Below are 27,525 nucleotides of genomic sequence, written 5' to 3' on the forward strand. Positions count from 1 at the left end.
CACCGCGCGCATTCTCGCTCCACCTCACGTTCACGCTCGCACACTGCAGAAGACTTCGTAGCTCTGAGAATATCTAGTAAATGTACAGTGGAAGTTTCTGCAGAAATAAATGCTGCAGCTCCTCCAGACCAACAGAGGTTTCATGTGTCTTGTGTGGTGGCAGTTTCTGTTAAAACAAGACACAAACCAACGTAACAACTTGTCTTTCAGTGAATTTAATAAAAAGGCATACATTAATAACTAAAGCATCTGCAGATGGACTCACGAGCACAGCCACCTGTTGTGGACTGTGGCAAGTGAGCCCCGAATACAAAGAGTAGTCAGTATTTATACATTTAAAGCATAACACGAAGATAAGTGCAAAGAAGAAAGGAAGAGAAGGATAGAAAGTATATCAATGCGTCAGCACACAGCAGACAACAGAGCATCACAAGACATAACAAGTATTTCAGCAATCTGTTAACAAGCATTCTGAAAGTTACAAATAGTCCCTTTAAGTGTAAGATAATCAAATGTAAAATCAAAAGATCTGGCTCACTAAAAAGAGCCGAAATTCCCATGACTAGATGAAAACGTTGCGTGATGACGTATAACAGCGCATGTCCGTTGCGGCCTCTCTCTCTCTCTCCGTCTCTACCACCGACTCAACGCTGATCGACCGAGATGGCAGCAGGAGGAGGTGTGCGGAGAAAGTCTCCCGGTCCGCCGTCCCAACTGTGGGGGAAACTTCACACACTGTGGCAGGACAAACATCTGGTCCTGTTCAAGACGGAGTACACATTACTGGTCGTGTCAGTTCTGTGGTTCCTGGAGATTGGGATCAATGTGTGGGTCATACAGAAAGTAGCATGTAAGTAGCTGCGCGGCTAGTTAGCATGCTAGGGTGCGTTGCCATGTTTATGAACGTATCTGAACGCTAAGTAGCTAGCATTAGCAATCCCTACTAACTTACACTGCCACCTGTCAAAAGGGATTTTACTGTCCTTGCATGACAGCATACAATCCTCTGGTCTGTTTTAGGGTAATGACAGTCTTTATTTTCAGGAACTGCTGACTTATTGTGGCTAAAGATATGATTTTTACTGACAATAACTCAACAATAAACTTGTGAGGCTTGATAATAACATAACCCAATGACAACCCTTATAGGTTATTCTAAGCATTAGTCATATATTGTGTCATCTGTGTCATTGTTTATTTTGACTTTTTTGTCTGATGTAAGGCTGTAACTGTTGTCATCAAACATAATTTAATTATCAATTAATCTTTATATTATTTTTTTTATTTTTTTTTTGGTAAATAAATAAATTGTTTATTCTCTAAAATGACTGAAAATAGTGATCAAAATCCTCAAAAGCCCAGTTGAGGTCTTCAGTTTTCTTGGTTTGTCCTATCAACAATCATGAACCTAAAGCTATTCAATTCACAATGATCTTAAAATAAAGAAAACCAGCACATATTCACAGTTGGGAAGCTGAAGCTAGTGAATATTTGACATTTTCTGCTAGATAACTAACTAAAATGATTTATCAGTTATCAAAATTGTTGGTGACAATCCTTTCTTTCTTTTTATCATCATTATTATTATTATTATTATTATTATTATTATTTCTTTTCTTAATTTTATTTCAATTTTGAATGTTGAAGTTGTTTTCTCTAGTGTACTTAATGAGGTTGTCTATAAGCTCAACTACTTAAAAAATGGTGTATAAACTATTGTAATTACAAACTGTAAATTGCATATATGAAAACAACCTCGAAAAAAGGGAAAAAATAAAGTATAAAAACAAAATCGACAATCCTTTCAGCACTAGTGCATTTGCTTGTCCATTGTCTTGCTGAAAACAGTTAGTGGATCAAGAACCAGTAGAATTACATAGAAAAACAAATTATAGTTGATGAAGCATTTAATCAATTCTGAACCAACAATTTGCAGCTTCACAAATGCAAAGAGCATTTTGACAGGTTTTTATATCGAAAGATGAAGACTTTGGGTTTTCGGTTGTCAAATTAGTAATTATAGGACACCACTTTGGACCAAGAGAAGATGTGATGGACATTTTTCATAATTTTAAAAAAGATATAGGACAAAGATATTTAAATTGTATTTAGTAGAAAATTATACTGTGGGTTTTGTTAATTCAAATAACAACAATAACACAGCACTGATTGTAATCTTCCCAATCAGACACTGAGATAGACTGGAAAGCCTACATGGATGAAGTAGAGGGAGTCATCAATGGTACCTACGACTACACGGAGCTTAAAGGAGACACCGGCCCCTTGGTGTGAGTTTCAATTTTATTTATTTTTAACGATGTAGTCTCTCCATCTTGTAGTCAGATGTAGATTTCAGTGCAGGATAAATTTGCACCTTGTTGTTGCAGGTACCCGGCTGGCTTTGTCTACATCTTCACAGCTCTGTACTACATCACCAGCCGTGGGGTGAACATCCGTCTGGCCCAGTACCTTTTTGCTGCTTTCTACCTCATCACACTGCTGCTCGTCTTCAGGGTATACCACCGCACTAAGAAGGTCAGTCTGCGTGACAAAAGCCACAGTTACCACGTGGCATTATACATTTTGCTCTATAAGTCATTGAGTTTGTGTGAAACTATTTCTCTGTACTTTTTAGAACTCATTAAAACTTGAATATTCTGATGTGTCTATAATTTATGCCATTTCCTAATAGTTTCTTGTTAAAACACCAATGAGTGTATTTTCCCTTTTATTAGCGTAATTCTGTTTTATTTCTTTGAATTTTTCCAGGTTCCTCCCTATGTGTTCTTCTTTGTGTGCTGTGCTTCTTACCGGATCCACTCGATCTTCGTGCTGCGTCTCTTTAATGATCCGGTGGCCATGATGCTACTGTTTGCAGCTGTCAACCTCTTTATGGATGGACACTGGACTCTGGGCTGCGGCCTTTACAGGCAAGTGTGGACTCCTTAACAACACAGTGTGCAGGTTTTAATTTACTGTCTTTCTCTCTGGAGGAATGTGTATCAGGTGTCATATCTATCTTTGTGAATCTTCATACCATATCCATGCAGTTACATGACGAAATTACAACTCAAATCTTCCTCTCTTTCTGACAGTTTAGCAGTGTCTGTGAAAATGAACGTGCTCCTTTTTGCTCCGGGACTACTTTTCCTCCTCCTGTCTGAGTTTGGTGCAATCAGGACAATCCCCAAACTGTCTCTGTGTGCAGGCATACAGGTAAAATATTCCCTATAACATAAAACCAGGCACAGTTTTTACCGGCATACTAAAATATTTTTTAATGATATCCAGTATTGCCAAGAATCATCTCTAAATGAATCTGTCCTTATCGCAGCTTTTCCTGGGTCTGCCTTTCCTCCTGGAGAATCCCGTGGGTTATATGAGCCGGGCGTTTGATCTCGGCCGTCAGTTCATGTTCAAGTGGACGGTCAACTGGCGCTTCCTGCCAGAGTGGTTCTTCTTGAATCGGTACTTCCACTTACTCCTGCTGGCCGCCCACCTGCTCGCCCTGCTGCTCTTTGCTCTCCGCCGTTGGAAGAGGTGAGACAGACTTTGGCTGTGCCGAGGTTACTGTTGGCATTAGAGTTTGAGATGGGCTGGAATAAATGAAGGGTTAAAGTCGTACCAGTTTCTGTTCTACGACACAGCAGGCAATAATGCCTAAATGTTATGCAGTGATTTTGCTTGCCACCATATTGACTCTTAAACAGCATGGCGTTATAAGACAATGCAACGAGCTGTCATGAAGTAATGCTAAGACATCTCAACAGCGTAGAAGTCCTTGGAGGATGTGACTTATCTACAGCCTGTCTGTGTATTCTGCTGAAACCCTCAAGGCATATAAATCGAGATCCATTTTTGGCAATTCACATCATTGTGAGTGTGTTATCCACTTAATCTTAGTCTGATTTAGTTCTTTGTTGCCGAGCAATAATGTCAATTTTATATAATAAATTACTGTTACTATTTCAGTGCGCAGTAATGTGCTTAATCAAAAACAAAAACTGATGCTATGCACATTTATATACATCATTGGTCAGTTTTCCACAAATTACTTTTTACAGTCAAAGGTGTTAACATGTGCTATAGTGATTACATCTTAGTCGTAGAGGTGGAATTAAAATGTATGAAAAGTAACTATTTTCTCTCTTACCAGGCCAGGAGAAAGCATCTTCGAACTCCTCAAGGAGCCAAGCCAGAGGAAAACCCCTGCTCAGAAAATCACTGTTGATCATATCCTTTTGTTCCATTTGAATCTACTTATATATCGTTCCTTAAAGGACAAATTAGGATTGTCAGGAGGAACACTGTTACTGTTCGTTGTCAAATATAAATGAGCTAAACATATCTGCATGATATTGGTCGGAGAGTAAATTAATGATGTTCCTAGTATTCACCGGCTTTTGTGTCAAACCTTAACGGCCACTCACAGATGGTGCTGATTCTGTTCACCTCTAACTTCATCGGCATGTGCTTCAGTCGTTCGCTGCACTACCAGTTCTACGTCTGGTACTTCCACACCCTGCCTTACCTGCTCTGGAGTGGAGGAGTCAAGAAGCTGGCCCACCTGCTCAGGTAAGAGGACGTCTAAAATACTAAACTACAAGTTCCATTTCTGATTAGTTTTAGACCTACAGCTCATGTTAATGCTATATTGTTTTCTCCTTGTCTTCAGGGTTCTGATCCTGGGTCTGATCGAGCTTTCGTGGAACACCTACCCGTCTACTAACAGCAGCTCAGCCGCCATCCACGTCTGTCACGTCATCATCCTCCTCTGTCTGTGGCTGGCCCCGCCGCCGCCTCCAGCCCCGGCAGAAACCCAAGAACAGACACCCGTCAAGGACAAACGCCAGTGAGCCGCAGCCTGTATCGGACCGGACGTCGTATTTCAGTCTAATCAGCCGCCGAACAGCCTCCATCACCCTCCTCTCTTTGATCCTCACAACACCGGTGCAGAGGGAGGTCACTGGGATAAGACTGTGTGAATACAAGGAGCCATTCAATGCTTCTCATCTCGGCTCACTGCAAAAGTGAAGGAAGCTAACGTGTAGGTGCAGTCTACAGACGGATACCCACATGATGAAGTAGTCCTTTGCAGTTGAAGAGCTGGGAAGAGGAAGAAAATATGGATTCTCAGGTTTCATTTTCAGATACATAATAGGAAGACTGGAGTAGAGAACTAAGAGGAAATTATGAATGTAATGCTGTTTTGAGAGAATTTGTTACATAGGCTTTATTTCTATAAATTGTGTTAAAAATACACTCTGCCCATATTTCAACCGGTCCAGTCATTTTTCTCTTGCTTGATATTCTGATATTTTCAAAAATGTACTGGTGCCAAAATTATGTTGTGTATTGTATTAAAAAGGCAGTATATTGATATATCGTACGGAAGCATATTGCTGCCACACCAGGAAAAAAAACGGATCAGTATCAAGTTATAACGTAATAAGTTTCTTTTTATAATAAGATGTTTTCTATGTTATAACAAGAAACTTATCTTGTTATAATTATGTACTATTTACCTTGTTATAATGTGAAACTTTTCATGTTAAAACATGATAACTTATTGTTACAATATAAAATGTTTCACGTTATAACGTCATCACTTATATTGTTATAACGTGAAACATTTCACATTATAACAGTTAGTTAACACGTGTTAACATGAAAAGTTTCACATTATAACAAGATGAATAGTATATCGTTATAACAAGAAAAGTTTCTTGTTATAGTTTTGTATGTTGTAATAACGTGAAAATATCTTGTTATAATGTGAAAAGTGTCTTGATATAACAATAAACTCTTCACGTTATACCGTGATACTGACCCGTTTTTTTTTCTTAGTGTGGCAGCAATACGCTACCGTAATATAATATATAATTGAAATTATACAGAACTTGAACAAAGTACGAAAAGCTTTAAATGAATTGCATATCAGACAGAAGCCTGCAGCATTTACACTTGCCACAGTAGTTGCAGCATTAGCACCAATACAAGGCCAAAAATCTTTTCCAGTAGTTATATAATTTTACACTAATTTGTAAAACTAAGCTGTAGACAATCGTGGCTATTTGTCTGATTTGTCACATAATTGATTCATCTTCTGTTGTGAGTGGCTCACTACACTCATAAGTAGATTTAATGTGAAAACTTTGCAGTACACTGAAACAGCAAAAGTGTGACATTTTATATTAAACAGAGATGCCCCTTAACCATGATGTTATTTTTTCTCTTCTTGCATGTATGCTTTTGTTACACAATACAACAAATTGCTAAATTCCACTGTTTTTTTAAATTTATTTTCCCAACAATAATTTCATTATTTAAAGTAACATTTCATTAGTTTATCAAATGATCATCCTGATAATCAAAATCATTCACATTCAACACTGACTGACTGTGATTATACATTTAGCAAAGTAACTGACTACATATAGACTACAAAAAGCCCATTCAGATGGTCAAGGCATTCTTGTGATTGCATAAAGCAATATATAGATTTATGATAAAAGGCCACTTGGTCATTTAAAGGTATTCTTGTCACATAAATATAAAGTCTTACATATGTGCAACTTAATATTAGAATGAACTTGGCACTAGGTTATTATGGTATTAGTTGATCCTGCAGATAAAATACAGGATTTACTCTTCCATGTAAAGGCGTTGGTAACAAGTGATTATGCTAAATCAGCAGATCTGGCTCAGTTTTCCTCAGAGATCATTGTCTCACATATTATTGGGGTTATAACACAGCATGTTGAGCTTGATGTTCTCATCCCAGTGGCGCAGCAGCAGGAACAGCTGTCTGGCAGCTCCCTTCAGCCCTGCCAGGTCCACTCCCTCGGGCAGCTCCTGACAGCGCAGCCAGAAGTCTGCTTTTGCTGCCACCAGCTCCCACTCCATGAAGTAGCCGGCACAGCGGTGCTCGAGCCAGGCTAGAGCCACAGCTGTGGCCCAGCTCGACCCCTCCAGGTCCTCTTGAGCCAACTGGCTGCTCCCTTGGAGGAGGTCAGCTGGCTCTATTGAGGAGCCTTCACATACGTCTGTCTCTGATCCGCGACCACTATCTGCCTGGCCGTGGCTCTGAGAGGGACTCTGAGAGGGGCCAACAGAGAGCTCCAGGGAGCCCTCTTCAGAGCTGGGGAGGTCAGTGGGTGAGATGACAGGGTCTCGGTCAGACAGGTGTCTCCGCCGTAGCCTTGGCTCCAGCATCAGGGGGTTGTCGTCTGGAGTGTGGTGGAAAGGAGGGGCGGTTGGTTTGGCCAGGGAGCATGAGGAGGGAGAAAAGGTAACGTGGTGGCTAGTGGGAGCACCGGGAGGCTTGATACATGTGGATAAAGATGGAGCACTGGGAGATATGCAGCGGAAGGGCGGGCTGAGGCTGCGGCGGTGGAGGCTGTAGGGTGAAGCCCTTTTCAGGCGGTCCAGGGGGATCTGGACACAGTCGGAGTAGATCTCTGTCAGAAGAAAAGCTCCCGATGCCAGCTGCAGATGCACCTGATTAGACACCGCATAGAAAACAAATGAATAAATGTGTTTGCACGCTTGTGTGTTAAAGTATATATGTTGTGTTTGCTCAGCTCACCAGGGGCAGGTAGTCTGGAGCTTCAGTTTCAGGGTGTTTCTCAGTCTCTGCAGACAGACAGTGGGACTTGAGAGGAACCTGCTTTCCTGATGAAATAGAGGACCTGAGTCTGCCCAGTGGAAATCTGCATATATAAAAAGACGTGGGTTTTGAATATCTATACATTTGGATTTAGACATAATACACACCCCTCACAGAAAGGGGCTTATTCTATGACTGTATATACCGTGCAACATTAAAAAAGTGAAACCACTTCTTAATCAAATTTACAGAACAATTAATGTATCGTGATATATACCGTTAAAGTGATATAAAATTAAATATAACGTGATAGAAAATTTTGGCCATATCGCCCACCTCTAACAAACACTGCTACAAAGATCCCCTTTACAGTTTAATGCCACATTCACAAGAAATATAATCAAATGTGAAAGTCTTACCTGGTGCCAAAGAAGCTCTCCATTGACTTGCTCTCGATAGATCGCTGTGATCGAGTGCATGAGGAGCTTGTTATTGCTGGGGATGTAGCGGAGTACGCACTGCCTCCTAAACCTGAGACAGCAGCGTGGAATAAAACATTAAACAGTATTGTGTCATCAGCACATGATAAAGTGATGTTTCCTGACTGCGTTTAAAGGCTCAGTTCACCTTTTACAATACATAGACCAAAAAAAAATGTTGTCTTGCTGTAAACCTTTTCTTTTGTTTTGTAGATTATCCACAGCAAAGGGGAAATGTTTCTGTAAGGAAATGTTGCTATTGAAGTTTTTTCAATGCTGTGAGTTACATTTCCCTCGCATTGGAGTAAAGGTAGAAATCTTTTTTTTTGTAATTTGGGTAAATTGATACTTTAAGAACTACCTTTAGTTTAGTACTTTACTATTTTACATTTATTCTTACCAGGACGTCCTATTGAGATCAACAATCTTTTTTTACAAAAGAAACCTGGCCAAGGTAGCAGCCATACACAATCACCACACAATAAAATACAACATATACAACATGGTATACAGCAATTCACATAAAACAGCTGTTTAACACATTGGCCTCTCAAGAGAAACAACCACATGCCTCGATCACCACATTCTTTATGATGCCCTTGAATTCATCAATGGAAATGAATGTTTCTAATATTTTTGTAAATTATTTCATGCCCAAGGTGCATAGCAGGAAAATGCTGTTTTCCCCAGATCTGTCAAAACCCAGGGTACATTACAAAGCAACAACTTGGAGGAGCGTAGCTGGTAACTACCAGAGCTAAGACAGAGAAGGGTACAGAGGTAAACCGGGAGTTTATCTAGTATCGTTTTATAAATAAAAATATACCAATGCTGTTGTCTGTGAGTGGTCAATGATGTCCAAACCACCAAATCATAAAGAATGCAATGGTGAGTAAAGGACGTTCGTAATGAAATGTAGAGATGCATGGCAGGGTTGCTGGTGTGCATAATCAAGGCAGGGGAGAACATTTACGATTTTTCTCCCTCCAAACATACTCACCTTGAGTTCTGAACTGACTTTCAGATTAGATGCCTCTAACATTGAGACTACACTGACACTAGAGTGTTTTCACTGATCGAGCCGACTATACTTACTAGAGTCCCAGGATGTAAGGCTACAGGGTGATGCAGGGGTGTCATCTCTGTCTGAGAGATACAAAGATTGTTGATGACCTAAAGTCTTGACAACAGAAATGGGTGGTGGTATCATTCGGTCTGTCTACCTGTAGAGTTCAAGGTGTCCTCCATCTCTTCACTGTCTCTGCTGGTGCGCCGTCTGCCCAAACCGACAGAATAGGCCCTCTGCCTGCGACTACCTAACTGGGAACTCCGCCTGTTCCCCAAATGCGTCCCTACAAGCACACACATACACATCAAAAATACAAACTAAAATGTGTTATTCAAATGGTAACCTGGTCACCCACGCCTTAGTATATGAAATCAAATCTGCATTTTCCTCATCATTTTAACACATTGTAAGAAGGGGCATAGCAAACTAACTATGAATGCTATGGTATATGTGGTGCTGGTCGAAACTATGTACTTGTCCCCATGAAAATAAATACTAAAAGGTGCAGTCCAGTGATTTAGCATTGCACTTTAATTAAGCTAAGGGACTCACAAGTAACAGATTACAAAAGAAAATACTAAGAAGCAGTGTCTGAGATATCCTGATTTGTAATCCGGACTGTAGGTGAAATACTAAAAACACAGAATCCCAAGATTCCCAAGGTGCAACTCAGTAGTAGGGATGTCACGAGAACAGATGCTTCGGTACCAAGTCGATGCCAAAATTCTGAAATCGTGTGACAGCATGTGTTTTCTTACTGTACCGCAGATACTGTAGGTACGGTCAGGGCTCAAGACCAATGCCTTACCGTCCTCCCAGGGACGACAGAAAATGTGTTTGGGACACAGTGTACTCGACTAGGGCTGACCCGAATGCTTCGAAGCTTCAAAGTTTTGACCGTTTCCATGGTAATCAACCTCCAAATCAGTATTCGAATGTTTTGTTTGTTTTTTGTTTTTTTTATAAATAAGTATTATAATAATGTATAAATCCCAAAATAGCCCATTAAATAAGGTATAATCCCATAACTCATATTCAACATTAATTATTATTAGTTATTCTCAGACGGATATTGCATATCATAGCATTGCATATTATTATGGGTGCGTGTGTGTACAGTTGTGCGGCAGCAGTTAAAAATGGTTGGTAGTAAGCCACACCTGTGTTTTGGACATCCATGCTGTCTGGCAAGCCTTTGTTGGAGTTGCTGTCAGTGGTCGTGAAGGCTGTGTACATGCAGATTATGTTACAGTGCTTACTGGTCTGGATAGCCTTCATGCGGTATCGCTTAGCTGAACCTAAGAAACAGTAAAGGGGGAGACAATATGCACATCGAATAACTTACAGTAAGACAACTTGAGATAAACGTTTTAAGTAGGTAAGCCTCACCATGGCCAATGTCACTCTCCTTCTCTGCCATTTTCTCAAAGTCCCTGATTACTGAGCGAGCAGTCAGTTGGTGAATGATCTCCTCCCATGGTTCCCCTCCTTTTCCTTCTTCCACTCCTCCTCCTCCACAACCCTCAACTCCTGGTGTCTCCTGGCCCTCAGGGGTCCAGAGGTGCCCCAGATCCACAGTGACCTCCCAGGACACAGGTCTGCCGCTCAGCAGGCCGTGAATGAGCGAGCGGCACTGACCTGGTGGAGGATCCTCTGGCGGGACAGCAGTAAAGAGGTACTCTGGGTCTGTGAAGCTGTCCCAGTCCAGAGGAGAGGCGGGGAACAGGAGTCCATCTGAGGGTCAGAGTGAGAAAGAGAGATGGAAATTTGTTGGAGGGCAAAATAAGAAGGGTGCTTATCTTAGTAATATAGCTTACTGGAGTCGGTGAGGCTTCTGCGGGACAGTGTGCCTCCCGATGGGGGCTTCGTCTCCCCATCGCTTTCGTCCAGCCTCCCTCCCAGCGTTTGGTCAAAGGAGACCCTCTCCAAAGCTCTCCTTAAGCGATGCATCTCCAGCTCGCCCTGGGGGGAAGAGAAACTCCGTGCTGCCATGGTTGAACGGGCCAGCGCTTTATGTCTCCTACGATACTCCTCACCTCCATCTAGACGGCCAATCTGGTTGTATAAGAGAAAAAATCAAACTAGTTCAAAAAGTAGGTTAGACTGACATTTTATGTTAAGGTTATCTGTTTGTACTGTATCTATTTGTGATATTTTGTGAATTACAGTACTGTGTGGTGTGCCTACAGGACTTTAGCTGAAGTACTACATCGGTTAGGGATGTACAATCTTTTCCAGGACACTTTTCAAAAATCCAGTAAGAGCAAGAAAGTCGCACCCCTCTCTGAAACAAAACTTGTGTCTTTTTTTGTATTCTGGTTTACTGTGTTAGTGGATAAATTGGTATCTTATTTTCCACAGAGATTTCTTCCAGTGTTATTGTTGAAATTTGTCTCAAAGTAGTGGGTAGAGAAAGAAAGAAATCTCTTAGATTCACAGGACTGACAAATGAAAACATTTTCTCCTGTCAAACTATTTTGTAGCAGTGGTGAAGGTACCTTTTTCTGTCATATTCTATCTACATTCTACCAGCAACTTGCAGGAACACAGAAAACGACTTAGGTTGAGTCTATTACAATCAATCGTACCTTTTCTGCCCCGTTATCAGGGGTTTCCGCTGAAAGGTTTTGCTGCCATGCGGAGTCTGCCCAGCGAGACAGGGATGATCTCTGTTCTGGTGGGGGCAGCTTTTCAAGGCCTTGGGGTAGAGATCCTGTATCCAGTACTGAACCAGAGGAGTGAGGATCAGGCAGAAAGACCCCGCCTGCAGAGTCGGAGTTGGACGAGACGTGTATGTGCGAGATGGACTGCGTTTGTAGACTCCGCTCGCTACTGAGGGAGCAGCGAGTGAGGACATACTGCTCCTGGATATAAGAGCTCTCCTGGATCCTCCTCCTCACGTCACTGGACTTGTCTACCTCCACACCTAGAGCGGATAAAAGCCCAACGTTAACCACTATGGTATGAGGTGTCCAACCTATTCACTACAAAATCCACTGATGAGTGACTGACCTGGGCTGGTTCCAGGATCTGTGTTTCTGGCACAGGAGAACTCTGAGGAGATTTCTCTGGAGATCTCCCTCAGTGCCTCCTCCAAGTCGGTGCCATCTGCACATGTCACCACGGGCATTAACTCGGAGGCAGGGGGAGATGATTCCTCATCATTTGATTGTCCAAAAACTGAACCTGTGGAGTCGCGATGTCCTTTATAGCCCCTTCCTTGAGACTATAAAATAGTTAGATTAGAGATCTGTTTTTCTATGCACACACACACACACACACACACACACACACACACACACAGACGTACTTTTAAAGAATGTAGTGACGTGTACCTCGGTCTTTTTTGCTTTGAAATCCGTCATATCATATAGAGTGCAATATCCAATTAGACGATTCCCAGGGTACAGCGGAGGGATTTCATTGGGTGTAAGAAAGGCCTCCATGTTTTCTGGCAGATACCAGTCAATCCGTACGTCAGTCAGCACAGGTTCAAAGGCCTTTTTCAGAGACTTGATTAACTGAGGAGATAGATAGATCACAGTATTTCTAAACTGAAGGCTTTACGATTCATATTTATAACTGAATACAGGTGGAAGAAGTAGTCAGATTCTGAGAGTATCAATACATTCATGGAAAACATACTTCAGTCTTGCATTCAAAATCTTACTCACGTAAAAGGACAGAAGTATTTTCAGCAATAAGTACTAGAAGTGTCAAGTACAAGCACTTCTGGAGAGAAATTGCCCCTGTGATATTACATTATTAGTAGTAAAACTGATTCATCAATGTGTATTAAAGTAGTATTTTACTGCTGTAGCTGTTAAAGGTGGAGCTAGTTTGGTAACATTTTATAATAACCATCGTTAATAAATGGCAAATTGATAGTTAATTAACTTTAAGTTAATAGTTATTTTACAGGTAACAAAAAATAAAATGCTAATTAATAATGTTTACTAATTATAAGTAATGCTATAATTTTTTTATTTTAATATTAGCTTGTGTAATATGAAATAATTATCTTATAAATGATATATTTTATCATAGCTGATAAGGGACGATAACATTCTGATTACATTAGTAAACTATTTATTAACTGTTTATTGTTGCACACATTATAACATTTTATCTACTATATTAAGTATTTGTTAATGATTACCAAATGATTTGTAAACCTTTAAGAAACCATTTATAAACTTTACATAAATAGATGGACCAGAAACCAATTATTAATCTAAATAATGTTTATAAATGCTTTACAAAGTATTTATTAACCATTTAACAAAGTATTATAATCATCATATTCAACTTCATAATAGCCATCCAAATAATGTTTATAGATGCACACCTATTATTAACCATTCACAAAGTGTTATAATAATGTTTATAGATGCTTTACAAACAATTTCTTAAAGGTTTATAAATAATTTCATAATCATTAACAAATTCTGCATATATAGTATATAAAATGTTATAATGTGTGCAACAATAAAATGCTAAAATAGCATAAATTATAGCATTACTAATAATTAGTACACATTTCATTCCTTTGATAGTTAACAGTAAAATAACTATTAACTAAAGTTTAATTAACTATCAATTTACCGTTTATTAACGATGCTTATTATAAAGCTTAACTACTTTGGATGCAGTTAGGTAGTTTAGTCGTTTAGACCAGTAGTTCCCAACCTAGGTCCTCCTCCAGAGGGTCACAAGATACATCTGGCATAAAAAGAAAATGCTCAAGTAGAAAATTGTCCTTAAGAACAACTTCAGCAAATGTACTTTACTTTTCACCACAGCTAATGGCTTGTGAAGAACTAAAGCTGTATGTATTTATCTCATAAGAAAGTGAGATCATGCTTATAATTGTTCTGCAGTTGATATTTTCTCCAATAGGTGTCAGTGCTGCAGTGCTGCTGACCTTGGGCTGGAGTCTCTCCTCATCATCCAGGAACTCTGTAGTCCCTCCTGTCAGTTTGGCAACGCCCTGCAGGAGTCTCCTGCAAGCTCGGGGACCAAGGCCTAAACCAAAGCATCTGCAGAAGTGATACCGCATTACATTTTTTACCACATCCCCTTGAGAAAATTCCATTATGACACCACAATTATTATGTGAGGATTATCTTCAATTTCTACTATTACAGAGTGGTCTTTGATCGCTGCCTGAACCACACATACAATGTGTTCTGTCACTTGGTTTTCCCATCTGAACAAATCAACTAGCCTCTTGCAACAACTCAGACTTACATAAGTATCTATTTGTGAAACCCTAATGGCATAGACAGGCTTCCATGTGTCTAAGGAAAGAGAAAATTTGGAGTCATCAAACAGACAGAACTGTTATTTGGGTACTCGGGAGGGATCACAAGCCATTTGGCTAATTGAGAGTTTGAAAAGAGCAGGGGACAGAATAATTGAAAAGGCTGAGATCGTGTGTGCCATCTCTAAAAACAGCAAGTATGTGTTGTTGGTCAGATACTGTTCGCACAACCTGAATAAAGCAAAATGATATCTATTTTTGGGACTATGGATACAGACAGTAGTTAGACTGAAATGTAATTAACAATCATAGAAATGAGATGTATTGAGAATAAAGAAATATATGCACATGCGGAGGGACAGCCAAAATACGGTGGAGAAAGTCAGTCTAGCAGGAGAATACTAATGAGAGATAAATGGAGTTATTGTGCATTGCTGAAGGGCCTAGGGAAAACCAGAGGGGCGTGACTCTTACTGCAGAGGAGAGCACTTAACGGGATTACTGGGCGGGGCAGAAAAATACCTCAGCCCTTTTCTTTCTTTCACCGCGCTTTGGTCTCAGTTCTTCAAGATCGCTGTTTTCTTTGTGTCCCCTCTCTTTCCTCCCCCACATGGTGTCTCTGTCCTATCTATCACCTCATTCTGCCTGCACTCACTGCACTCCATCTCTCTCTGCTTCCTTGTCACCCACAGTGATTTAACGTCCTATCACATGACAGCCATAGAATAAATCTTTGTTAACTAGTCGTTTGACTTAATTTACCTCAGACCAAATCCATTCTTCACACATGATGGGTTAAATGTCTAATTGGCAGTTAAGATTTAGCTCAATACCTGCCAGCGCATGTGTTTCTGCGGACCATCTCCAGCACTTTAGCCACATTGCTGATGGATCCGTCTGTAATGATGAAGACCTGGCGAGGATATGAGCGCTGCATGGGCTGCTGGTACACCCAGGACAGCGCGCCCAGCAGGTTGGTGCCTCGCATGTCAGCTCTCATCCTTTGGACGTACTCGTACGCCTGCATTAGAGTGACCTGATGCAGAGAAAAAGAAAAGGAAAGAGTATCACATCTACAGTTAAGGCTGGAGAAGCATGACGTTGACTGTGCAAACATCACCTATACGTGGTCAAGATAAAGTCACTGTTTGATATGAGATTCCCCAATTACGCTGTGAGGGTGGCAAAGGATTGAATCGGCACATCTCTAATAAAGAGAGAGCAAACACAGATGCATTAGCACCTGCCTTAAAACCACTTCAAATCACACTGTGGACAAACATGCCTGACAGGAGAGGAGATGGAAGGACATCTCATGCCTTAGTGAAAATGCCTGAAAGGTCACCATATGGTCGGTAGTATGTGCAAAGCCTGTTTGTCCGTGCAGCTCCTGGTCTGGGTAAAACCTGATACTCTGCTACTAAGGCAACCCAAGGAACTGACCTATTGTCTGATTAGAGAGTGGACAAAATAGAACAGATTGTCCTACGTGGTCAAAAAACATCTGCTTTCAGTAAACACGGTCCAAATGATCCATCCATGTATTAGCTTTCACTGAAAAGAATTCATATGTAATTAATTGAGACTAAAATTTTACACTGAAAATCCTATAAACAAGATTCACCTAATTATCTAATTAAGGGGAAATTTAACTAATAGATATCACCATGTAACTTCCCCAGTTTATTACCTGCATTGAGGCAGTTATTTTTTGTATTATTAAGTTTTCTGAAATTTTACGTTTAAATATGCAAATGAAGCACTGTCTTATTAAATATGTGCTAATTTGCACACATTTCCAGAACAGAAATCTGAACATTGGATGAAGCCAGGTTAAAAATTATTGTTTAATTTTGTTGACATATTAGTCAATGTTTTTTTCAGAGGGGAATTTTGGATTCCTCTTTTTATCACTCCCATAAATCAGAAAATACCGTCAACAGCCATAAAAATTCCATGTTTTTAGAAATAAAATGTTCTATAAATCAGGCTATGAATGATAAATGAACAAACCCCTCTGTATAAACCTTCAGAATATAGATAGGAATGAAACTGGAAAGTTTGTTGTATGTAAGTGCTACTGAAGTGGAGATTTCTGTATGGAGTATGAGGAAAAACCTCCTTTTGAGAAAACGGCCTTTAAATATATGGATTGTAAAATTCCATTCATTTTGCAAGACACTAAATGTGATTAAGAAAAAAATGTTAACTAATAGATATAACCATGACACTTCCCCAGTTGATTACTGATATTATGACAATATGTTTTTGTATTACAAGTTTTCTGAAATATTATGTTTAAATATGCAATTGAGGCATTATCTAATGCTAACTCTTGGTGAATTTAGGAGAAATTTACAAACGTAAATCGACAAAGTAGTAAAATAAACACCTAAAGTGTATTTTGGATGTGTTCTTTCCACTAGTCTGAAAGAAGACGTGTTATGGAAGCGAAATAGCCCTAAATACATGAAAAACAATGTTTTTCCCTGGGGTGTCTCGACTTAAAGCAAGGTTATTGAGTAAAACTAACATCAGTGCAGAGCTTGCTGGAAGTGAACAGAGGCTTGATGGTGGTGCCGAAGCCCACAATGTTGAGCATGGTGCCAGAAGGGAGACTCTTCAATGCCACCGCCATGGCATCCTGTGGAAACAAGAAAGGGCAGACAGGATGGAGCCAGATCAACGTAGGTGTCTAAATGTAAAAACTTAACTCTGGTTCATTGGTATTTTTTCATCCCGCCTGCAACTCACCTTTACGCGATGGATGTTGGTGCCACTCATGCTGCCGCTGCGGTCAACAAGGAACAGCAGTTCTCTGGTGGCTTTGTGCAGCTCCAGAGGTTCACGCAGCAAGTCGGGACAGAAATTGAGCATCAAGACGGGGCTGCTCAGAATGTCCTTGTGGTATCGCTTCCTCACAAACTCCAGCTGCAAGCCAAGTGGAACATCAGCATGTTTTTATGCAGTTAACACAGTCAAGGTACATGAATAGGGATGTGTGAGATTTAAAAGGTAAATAAAGAGGGCAAAGCAGCTTGAGTAACTACCAACCTTCCTCTCAGGTTCTGAATCTTTACGAGTGCAGCGAATGAAATCACGGCGGGAAGAGATCTGCTGTTCGTACTGGCTGAATGAGAGCCTGCCTCTCTCTAATATGACCAATGGGCTGTGAGGTTCTGTGGAAGAGGTTTGGTAATTGAAGTCACATTCAAATATCAGGGGGGAAAAAACACAACAAGGAAGGGAAAAAAAGCTCCTTTCAACTGCTCACCACTGAGGTGCAGAATAATCTCTATGTGTCTGTCATATGGATGCTCCTGTGCCAAGGTGATGTAGGTCGCTGAGGCACTTTGGGCACTTGGGTCTGCATCTGCCCTCAGTGCGTGAGTGGGGCTTTCCAGTCCTTTAAAGCAGTTAAGGAAGAAAAAAAGAGCAAATCTTAGGTTTTAATATGTTTTTAATAAGTAATGATTACTGTTTTAATTTAAGATGTATAAACACCAGTCATTCATATTACATAGTAATTTGACTGTGCTTTTTCTATTTCTACAGCACAGACCAGTAGAGCAGATTAAGTCCTCTGTTTATCTCCTTTGTATTTTGTGTTCTGGATGTTTTGGGATTCAGACCCTCTCTGTAAACCCATTCATTTAGTTTTGTAATGAGATTGCCCTCCATTCCAATATTTTACAACGTCAGAACCAAAGATATTTGAGAAGAAAGGCAGTACCGGCCAGTAGGCAGGCCCCTCTGACCAGCAGCTGGAAGTTCAGCTCATAAGGTGCCAGGTTGGCAGCTGGCCTGGTGAAGATGGCGTGGGCACACTGTTGCTCAGAGTCTAAGGCCCGGTCTTGTTTTCCTGAGGCGGCACCGAAACAGCTGGTTGGTCTGAGAAGAAGAGAAATGTCGAAGAGAGTATTTAGTAAAACAAAATACAGCAGTCAGTTACATGTCATCGTTGAAATGTACAACGTTAGGTAAGTAGTGTTGTCGTTTGCGACATAAATACCCAGTTTCTTCAGATTTCCCCCCATTTTCACTCTTGCTTGGAGTCATCTGGCCAGTGACGATCGGAGTAAGCAATGTGGGGTAGACGATGCGGATTGCTCCATTTTCTAATGTGGGGAGCTCTAGTGTGGTGCTGATGATAACGGACACTATGTCCATGGGCCCAATGAGGCCTGTGCCCACGATGAAGGTGGTTCTTTCAAGGTCTTCGTCCAGGATGAGATGTCCTAAAGCAGAAATAGAGCAGTTACTCGCATCATACAACAATGCAAACAGATATAAGCTCTGTTCCTTCAGCCCATTGTTGTCTGCCTTTCCATAACGGTCTAAAGACCTGCAAAGATTAGGCAAATTCGTCTGCTGACGGATGAAGAAGCAACATGAGATGGGAAGAGGGTTGCTGGTGGTCACAGCGGTAAACACACTCTGCCGCCTGCAGTTCAGTGTGTCTTCCCAATTCATCTACAAAACGTCTGTCTCCACAGTAAATCATCTGTTGAGTGTTTGATGGTTATTTATTTGTGCTTAGAACATAACCACTATGAAACAATCAGAAAATGACTTTTTTCTCCCTCTCTATGTCCATTCTGCCGCTCTCCCTCTCCGCACGTTCGCGCAATCTTTTTCTCTGTCTTTTTTAAAACAAGTCAGGAAGCCGACAGCAGAGCCTAACTTTACTTTTAATGTTATCAAACAAACAGAAATAGTCTCCCCTTGTCCTAAAATGCTCCTAAATCAATACTAGTGTACTTCCTTGATCGTGAATGAAGTGGTACACGAGTTGAAGCCGTTGAAGCAGCGGCGCTGTGTGTTTTTGACCAATCAGCGATGGTCATGCCTGCAAACTCCGCCCCGAAAGTGCCTGTACTTTCAAAAAGTACTACCCTCCGACCAGGGCCTTTCTTTGCGGTAAAAAGTCCCCAGAATTTAATTTAGACAATGGTCCCTGCAGTCAAAATGGGGCTATAGTGGACTGGGATGGTGACCACAACAAAGCATATCATAATCAAAATACCAAAAGAAACTTGCCACATGCAGCCCTTCCAAAGAGCACACCATTAAATACCTAAACACACATTAATTAAGATAAGATTGTCCCAAAAGAAAATTTGTCTTGGACACATACAGTACAGTATTTGCTGTCAAGAAATAAAAAGCTAACATAGTGTATATACTGTATACAGTACATACACAGACTGTCACCAGTCCACATGCGCACACATACACAGTACATGCATAGACTGACACCAACCAACCAATAGCACACTGCCCGTCGTGCGACACACCGATAGTCATCATAATGGTGTGCATATTTGCCGTAAGAGTAAAGCACCCTCTGCTGCTCTCCAATTTTTTTTATTGCCTTTTTATCCTCCCTTCAATAAAAAAAAACAAACAAATAAAAAACATAACCTGCTTTTCTGAACCCCTAATAATTTTGTACAGTCCCAATTATTAAATCATTCATCGTTGAAATCAAAATGATCTAAGGCTGCAAAAGGGTTATCTGTGTGGTGGTGGCTGAGAAATTATTCCATGCACATGATACGACTGTTCCCAATAAAATACTACACACTTCAAGTTGATATATGTCTGTACTAAGTGAATGCCATTTCACCATTAGGCAGGCGGCCAAATCTATTTGCCTCCCTCGTCTGTCCTTTCTATCCTCCGAGAGGCTAAAACAGGACAGGGAAGGGACTTACTGGGGCTATATTTGTATTCATGCAGAGACCAGATCTTTACAGCGGTGGGCAACACTACATTATAGTACAAATGACCATTTTTATCTACAAGGAAAATACAGGAAGCCTTCTCCTCCCCTCCTCACCGTTGGTGCATTGCATGTCGAGGCTGGAGCTCCCACAGCAGCCCCACTCCCGGCCATTCCCACAGTGGCCTTCAAGACCAGATCCAGGGAAGCAATCCAAACAGCAGTCCTTCAGCTTCCCTCGGTTCTCGATCTGGACCCCGACCAACCGGCCCGCGATCACGGCCTCAAAGCCCACCACAACCTCCTTCTCCCCGAGAGGGTACACAAACACACCTAGATGACCGGAAATGTTTGACACACAAAACAGTGATTTCAGACTTTTGCATCAATTTAGAAAGCAACCAAACTATATAATAGATATTTTGTATGAGCATGATGAAGATTTCTTACTCAGTGTTTATGTTTTTATTGTAGTTGCCTTGGATACAAGTGTCTGACAAGACATTGGCAAATCAGTTTTGAAAAAAAAATGTAAGTGTTGTTTTATTTAATTTGGTAATTCATCTTTTTAAGCTTGAAGTTTTTTATTTAAAATCACTGATGATTACAGTGATGCAGGGATGACATCATTTTGTTGGGAAGTTAGCATCGCCCTGGTTCCCTCCACAAAAAGCAAATAGCATTCTTCCACTGGGTTTTGGATTAGTGTAGAAAATAAGCTCTGTGACAAACAAACGTTTATGATACTTACATGTTTTGTTCAGTGAGATAATAATCACAAATTTTATGATTTTTGAAGCATGAATGTAATCGCCAGAAATAAAAAGCTAACGTAAGGCTATAAACGAACTACACTACGGTTGCATGAGCATGAGTATACACAACAAGGCTGTAACGGTGGACGAGTTGGCGTGATGACATTTAGTAGTCTCATTTAGCCACTTGTTAGCAACCATCTTTTTTAAGACATGTAAAAGCTTCAAAATTCACGAGAGGGATATTTACTGACGTATTTTATATCGTAAAACAAAACGTTAAAATCTCTTAAGCTTGTGTTAACCACAGACCTTATTTCAGGCATCTAACTAAAAACCCATTCAAAAAAACATTGACTTCCAGACGAGGGAACCTGAAGTGCTAAAATGCTGACTCATTTCCGGGTTTTGATAACTTCGAAGCTTAGATTGACTTAAAGTACTTTGCTCTTGATTTAAAAAAAATATTATAACTTCTCTAACACAACCTTTGTTGTTGTAGGAGACAGCTCTTCCTCTAAAGTACATATTATCTGTGGTGTTCCACAAGGATCAATCCTTATCCCTCTACTGTTTTCAATTTACAGAATCATTTTCCTCTGAGACACTTTTGTTCTCAATGCATTTTGCCGATGACATCCAGTTCCATTTAAAATAACAGTTTCTATGATTATTACTTGTGCTAAAAGTGTATCATCCTACAACTCACCTTCTACAGACTCTATGTCAGCATTAGCATAGGTAAGGTGTGCGGTGATGCCCACGGAGCAGCCGTTGGCACAGGACTTGATGCAGGAGGCCTTGAGTAGCAGTGGTTCCCATGTAGAGCAGTTTCTCAGTCCCACCATCTTTTCAGGGCAGCAACAAGACGCCTTTCTGCTGGGTGCATGAGAACGCAGGTAAGTGAAATGGTCTGAGCAGACAGGAAGAGGAATATGTGAGGGTGCATTTAAATTCTCTCATTTTCCATTCACAGAGCAATCACAGTAATCTTTGTAAATCAGACCTGATTTTTGCTGCATTGATTAAAACATCTAAAACGTCCATTGGTTTCACATTGTTTTATGTATGCTGTATACGCCTACCAGATGTCTATACTGCATGTACACATCAGCTCTTGGACATGTAACCAAGCTATGTCCACTCTTCGGGCTCTTAGCAACCAACTGTGATAGTTTGAGTGTAAGAGGTTTGGTCGATCATTAACTTTACAGGTCAGCACTTACTACACTATGCATCATGCCTATCATATGCAATCAGTAGCCAACCTGTATGCAAATCCATGAACTTACAACTACTGTCTCACTCTTACTTCACCTGGATGAATGACCTGGATAGTAAGAAATGGTAGACTAATATTCTTCTGCTTTTTAACAGAAACTTGGTAACAGTTTTCATTTATACAACTCAAGCTGTTCGCAATAATTCTTCACGACTGACCACTTAATAACTTTAAGTGCAGCAGGTGCAGAGACCAGTGTGCAGATTGCAGCTTAGCGTATGGTCGACTGCACAAAACTGTGTGTGTGTGTGTGTGTGTGTGTGTGCGTGTGTGTGTGTGTGTGTGTGTGTGTGTGTGTGTGTGTGTGTGTGTGTGTGTGTGTGCATGTGTGCATGTGTGTTTGTGCACGCACACATGCGTGCAGTTGAGTGTGCGTGTCTGTGTGTGTTTGCTGTGGTCCAGGTAATGCCTTTTTCACCATCTACCTTTCTAACAAGATCAACAGCCTCCATCTGGCTACCGTGCTCTCAGCTCATAACAGGCAAATAATAAATGCCTGGCTTGTTAAAGTAGGATAAACTGATGCTGTCACAATACACACTAAAGTAAGTACAACATTACACCCCCCTCTAAGACTCAGAGCGGTGGCAAAGCTAATGAATAAGCCTGTAAAAAAAACATAATTACTTCTTTACACATTATGACTTGGTTGCGTGCGCGTATCTGTGGTTTTAATTACAGTATATCAACACATGGTGCAGATTAGAATGAATGATGCAAACAGTACACATGCACATATTAACCATGTAAAGTTCTGTCTGAAACTCAATTGCAAATGTTTACAAAAAAAATATTACAACATACAGTAATACAGTTTTGGTAAATGGCAAAGTAACTCTAGCAGCTGTTATCTAGAAAAACAAAGCATTCAAAGTAAATCCAAACCTTACAAAGTGAAAATTCTGCATTATGTGAGGTTTAATGATTCTGTCTGGGTGATTGCAGTAGCATAGCTGGCCAAGAGTTACCTCTGGGGAACACTGCAGTCCCTTTATGTCAGTTACAAGCTCCAGCTAACAAGCAAAAGAATCATCCAGGAAGACTTACTGTACTGTTCAGTGCCGTGTCTGATAATCTGCCTCTGTGTCCAGCGTCTGCATCACTCCACCATCACATCTGCTCGCAGGTCTCCCAGTGATACAACGGTAGGAGTTTTCCTGGTAACAGATACTGCTCTCTCCTCTCCTCTCCCTCTCTCTCTTTCTTGCTCTCTCTCCACAAATCCACCAGTTGCCCTAAAAGGAAAACAATCATTTCATAGAGTAGAGTCAAATATTCAGAGATATGACATTACAAATATAGTACAAAACAGTATCTGAATTTGAATATCATCTGCATGCAGTAAAGGATTATTGCTTGTATGACCTACTATGAGACATCCAAGCAAAAATCTGGAGTAATTTTAACATTTATTTTCAATATCGGGCAATCAGTATATATGAATTAAAATGTCCATTTCAGAAGACCTGGAAATCTCCTTGCTATGATCAATCACCAACACGCAGCTCAGCAGGCGATAACCTACATTTCCTGTTAAGTGAAATGTCATCTGCTTACCTGCTCTGACCTGAACCACAGAGCTGATCAGAAACTATGATCCTGAACCTGCTGTTCGGGGCACAAGCTAACACACAACAGTAAGTGAGGCAGAGCCTGCTTTTCATCCAGACAATTGGCTGTGATGGTAGCAGCACCATTATTCATGGCTAATGGCTTGGCCAGAGAGAGGAGGGGGTGGGGGAGTGAAGTGTTCTGCCTCTCCCAACAGGTCAGTCAGACAGCAGCAGCAGGCGTAGGTAGGTGAGACCAAAGAAGCACCATCTTTTTGTCATCTATTCTCCAGCTTATTGGGTCCAACGCTACAAACTTGAAAACTAACAGTAAAGCTACATCTGTAATAGAGACATATGACCATGACTAACTATTTTGCTGCGTGTTGATTTGTATCTATTTATTATATATTTTTTTAAATGAATCTAAATACAATCAAAGCATGAATATTTTTTAGTTATTGTTTGCTTCTTATGTTATTACTAAACCTCATTTAATTTATTAAATATAGTCTTTGTTATAGACCAATGTTTGCAAAGGAATAACAAAAGTGATTATTAATTACCTTGCTGCATCACATAAGTGAGCAGTTTGACTTACAGATTAAAAATCAGCATTTTGTGTTTCTCAATTAATTATACTGTAACTGAAAATACCTGCCAATGTTATTATGTTTACAATGATTATTGATGATTACTTTTTTGATTAACCATTTTAATTAATTAAGTAGAAATTATTTTTCTTCTATAATTGTTTTCTTCTAAACGTGAGATCGAAGTTGAAACATCAGTAAAGTATATTTTTGCTATATCTCGTTTAAATTTACCAAAGAATTTCATATTTTTGGTGGAAATGCCCATTGCTTTGATTTTAGTATGCCACCAGGATCAATATCAATGCTATGTGGCCTCCATGTTTGTTAACACAGATGCAAGGTAACAGGCCTACTTTACTTAACTGGTGTAACAGATAATTAGTATAAGGAATAACAAAACACATTTTTTTCATTATTTGGTACATGGTTTGCAGGCGTGTGTGTGTGTGTGTGTGTGTGTGTGTGTGTGTGAGACAGAAAGACAGCAAGAGAAAAGGACAGTGAGGGTCAGAATAGTGGAATTACTCCTTTTGATATTTCAGCTGGAAGCACTCTACTGTTTGTTTTGATGTTCCTGTTGTGACTTCAGCTTTTATTGTATCATATATTGTACCATATTTTTCATATAACACATGTAACATATTTAGCGCTCTTTGAATTGCACTTTGAATTGATGAAGTAAGTGGTGGAGGTCTTAATCAGGTAAACACATACACATATCATTTGGGTATGACAACTACTGGTATCACTAAAAGCATCTCTCTTTTTCAGTGTGTGAGTGTAAGAGAGAGAGAGAGAGAGAGAGAGAGGTTAGTCAGTATTTCCAATCTGTGTCCCATACTGCCTCCATGTGGCCTTTTTCATTTTCTCTACATATGTATTTATGCCGAGGTCTCTGGACGAAGGAACTCAAGTCAATCACATTCTTCACTTTTTAAATAATGTCTCTGATGAAATGCAAAATTTCCCAAACATGCTCAAGTGGCTAGTTCAGTAACATAGTGAATAATCCAGTTAAAAGGCCACCTGACGAACTTGTGTGTTTCAAACTCCAGTCAACAGACTGGGTTTTTGCAGCTTTTGGTAGTTTGATAAAGTTATTTTTAATTGTCTAGTGTCTGGTTCCTCTGCAGGCAAATCATAGGGCCCTACGAGTTCTCGCTGGTGTGCAGAGAATACTTTTCCTCAAGTTATTGTCTCTGTGTGGTTTCTTCTGTACCAATTTTTTCTCAACTCTATCATGAATAACAATAGGTTAGTTAAGTATTGACTAACCTCACCTTCATCCTGGTTTCTTCAGCCACTTTAATGAGCGCCCTCCTGGGTCTGCTGCGGGGATCTCCTCTGTCTAGCAGCCCATCACACTTTAGGTACCTGCAGATTCCTACGAGGTCATTCTCTCCAAGGTACCATAGGGCTGCACTCACTTTGCCATGAAGGTGCTGGGTGTCTCCCATATTTAGCTCCTGGCTCATCCCCGGATGGAAGGGGTGGGGGTTCGTGGTTATTCTCTACTGCCCCTCCTGGCTCGCTCACCAAAAGGCAGGAATGATATGAAGTTCACTCTGGTGCAACACATTTAATTTCTGTTGGAGATATGAAAATACAGGTGACGTCAGCTTTCTGTCGTGTGCATGCTTGAACTCACTCATCACATACTGACTGCTTTTAGCTACTGTCCACTTATTCTTTCACACCATAATCAAACATATTCATAATTTTAATTCCATTGACAACTCATGCAGAATGACACAAACACACATTACTATCTATAATGAATTATATTTTCATATAGATTACAGGTAAGTAACAGTTTCGCTGTAGAATTACTCTCCTTTCAGGTATAAGCAGGTAAGTAATGGTTGAGTATACATTGCTCTAGTATGTATGATAGTATGAACTTCACTTTACTTATTACCGCTTTTAAACCTCTATGAAATATACAATATGAACTAACATCATCTAACTTAACAGTAGTCTATACCAAAAGCATCAGTTAGTGTAATTTTCTTTCCCAGTGAGCATATCATGTTGCTTGACAAAGGAACCAAAGGTGTGTGATCCTATCAAACCCGCGTCGATAACATCCATGCATTCAAGGCCTTGCAGAATATTGCAGTTCCAGTGGAGGATAACTCTGACTACAACTCTATTAAAAGAAGTTTCTATATTGTGACACTAGATGTCAGCCTTTTCAAGTCAGCTGGAGCATGTCAGTAATGGACTGGAATCACTTAATATAGAGTTTCTTCTTTTTCTCCCTTATTCAGCTGTCTAAACAGGAGCTATATTTAGTCTTTGGCATTCACCAAGAACAGCATTTTTATCTGTTCTCTGCTTACTTCTGTTAGACCAGAATTACAACTGTTTTCTGCTATTAGCAGCTTTCAAGACATTTCACTGCCAACTTGGCCGTAAAGGTAGAACTACACAGTTACATTATGTAATGTATTTCTCAGTACAGACTAATTAACATATATTTATAATATTTATTTTTAGTATATAAGTTTAATTCAATTTTCACGCCTAAAATTCTTTCCACTTTTTGCTTTTACACTGTTTGACATACAAATTCTCCATTCTCAGATTTGTCCCATGAGTCTCATACATCTAACAGATGCTGGTCAGTGTTTGGAAGTAGAGGGAAGTGTTGTATGCACATGGAAGCTGGTACCTTAATACATCCATGGCTGGAACAAGTGAAAACAACTGGACATACTGTCGTAGCCAAGGCGTATTGAAGAAGGCTAGGACACAGGCAGACACGGGTCTTGGGGTATGGGGTATAACATGCGGTGTCTAACTGAAGCTGAGGTTGTGCGTTGCGAGTGGCTCAATTTCGGCGAGTGCAGACCAGATTTTACTGCGCATGTGTTTTACCCCCAAAGATATGAGGGGTTGCTTACGTGTGACCCAGCCTCTTTCAATAGGCCTTGGTCGTAGCAAGGACATTGCACTTTTCCTTATCTAAGCTCAATTGTTTGCACTTACTATTTAAATAAGACCATTTTTTTACTCTAGAAACTTGTTGACTGGTAACAGTACACTTTTCTTTGGCAATGCAAAAGTGTTCTACTGTTAATTTGTAGCGATATAAAGTGTGATTCTACATTATATATATTTGCAATAAGGTACATCTATATATAACAAACAAATGGTTTGCTCTTTCTGGTACTGTTCATTGTGGCTTTGGGTGC

At 40.2% G+C, this 27,525-nt stretch overlaps 2 protein-coding genes across 3 annotated transcripts in view; one reads left to right on the forward strand and one right to left on the reverse strand.

The window, feature by feature from the left end:
- Positions 1 to 609: 609 nt before the first annotated feature.
- On the forward strand, positions 610 to 6,215 carry alg3 (ALG3 alpha-1,3- mannosyltransferase). Its single transcript, XM_037787081.1, has 9 exons — positions 610 to 850; positions 2,189 to 2,288; positions 2,388 to 2,535; positions 2,770 to 2,930; positions 3,096 to 3,216; positions 3,335 to 3,540; positions 4,157 to 4,233; positions 4,431 to 4,575; positions 4,676 to 6,215. Exons 1-9 carry the CDS (start codon positions 664 to 666, stop codon positions 4,854 to 4,856), a joined length of 1,326 nt encoding a protein of 441 aa, XP_037643009.1. The 5' UTR covers positions 610 to 663; the 3' UTR covers positions 4,857 to 6,215.
- A 493-nt stretch (positions 6,216 to 6,708) lies between these two features.
- Positions 6,709 to 27,525, reverse strand: part of vwa5b2 (von Willebrand factor A domain containing 5B2) — a 44,864-nt gene continuing 24,047 nt past the window's right edge. Inside the window, exons 2-24 of one of the 2 annotated variants that reach the window (XM_037787078.1) lie at positions 25,604 to 25,914; positions 23,230 to 23,417; positions 21,610 to 21,776; positions 20,263 to 20,478; positions 18,433 to 18,658; positions 18,154 to 18,311; positions 17,695 to 17,826; positions 17,475 to 17,599; positions 17,175 to 17,351; positions 16,954 to 17,064; positions 15,254 to 15,456; positions 14,082 to 14,196; positions 12,493 to 12,678; positions 12,170 to 12,383; positions 11,746 to 12,083; positions 10,975 to 11,212; positions 10,547 to 10,891; positions 10,318 to 10,455; positions 9,312 to 9,440; positions 9,184 to 9,234; positions 8,029 to 8,140; positions 7,589 to 7,712; positions 6,709 to 7,500 (exon numbers count right to left, since the gene is read on the reverse strand). In XM_037787078.1, coding sequence (XP_037643006.1) covers positions 6,730 to 7,500; positions 7,589 to 7,712; positions 8,029 to 8,140; positions 9,184 to 9,234; positions 9,312 to 9,440; positions 10,318 to 10,455; positions 10,547 to 10,891; positions 10,975 to 11,212; positions 11,746 to 12,083; positions 12,170 to 12,383; positions 12,493 to 12,678; positions 14,082 to 14,196; positions 15,254 to 15,456; positions 16,954 to 17,064; positions 17,175 to 17,351; positions 17,475 to 17,599; positions 17,695 to 17,826; positions 18,154 to 18,311; positions 18,433 to 18,658; positions 20,263 to 20,478; positions 21,610 to 21,748 — 4,248 coding nt within the window. In that variant the 5' untranslated portion in view covers positions 21,749 to 21,776; positions 23,230 to 23,417; positions 25,604 to 25,914 and the 3' untranslated portion in view covers positions 6,709 to 6,729. The remainder of the gene's footprint in view (positions 7,501 to 7,588; positions 7,713 to 8,028; positions 8,141 to 9,183; positions 9,235 to 9,311; positions 9,441 to 10,317; positions 10,456 to 10,546; positions 10,892 to 10,974; positions 11,213 to 11,745; positions 12,084 to 12,169; positions 12,384 to 12,492; positions 12,679 to 14,081; positions 14,197 to 15,253; positions 15,457 to 16,953; positions 17,065 to 17,174; positions 17,352 to 17,474; positions 17,600 to 17,694; positions 17,827 to 18,153; positions 18,312 to 18,432; positions 18,659 to 20,262; positions 20,479 to 21,609; positions 21,777 to 23,229; positions 23,418 to 25,603; positions 25,915 to 27,525) is intronic. The other variant, XM_037787079.1, reaches the window with a different exon arrangement.

This window comes from Sebastes umbrosus, chromosome 12 (genome assembly GCF_015220745.1).
Source record: "Sebastes umbrosus isolate fSebUmb1 chromosome 12, fSebUmb1.pri, whole genome shotgun sequence".
Classification (NCBI taxonomy): domain Eukaryota; kingdom Metazoa; phylum Chordata; class Actinopteri; order Perciformes; family Sebastidae; genus Sebastes; species Sebastes umbrosus.

Coding starts and splice junctions, on each gene's coding strand:
- alg3 (XM_037787081.1), top strand. CDS start 664: ATGGCAGCAGGAGGAGGTGTGCGGAGAAAGTCTCCCGGTCCGCCGTCC. Junction 2,536..2,769: donor TATACCACCGCACTAAGAAG/GTCAGTCTGCGT, acceptor GAATTTTTCCAG/GTTCCTCCCTATGTGTTCTT. Junction 3,217..3,334: donor CTCTGTGTGCAGGCATACAG/GTAAAATATTCC, acceptor TCCTTATCGCAG/CTTTTCCTGGGTCTGCCTTT.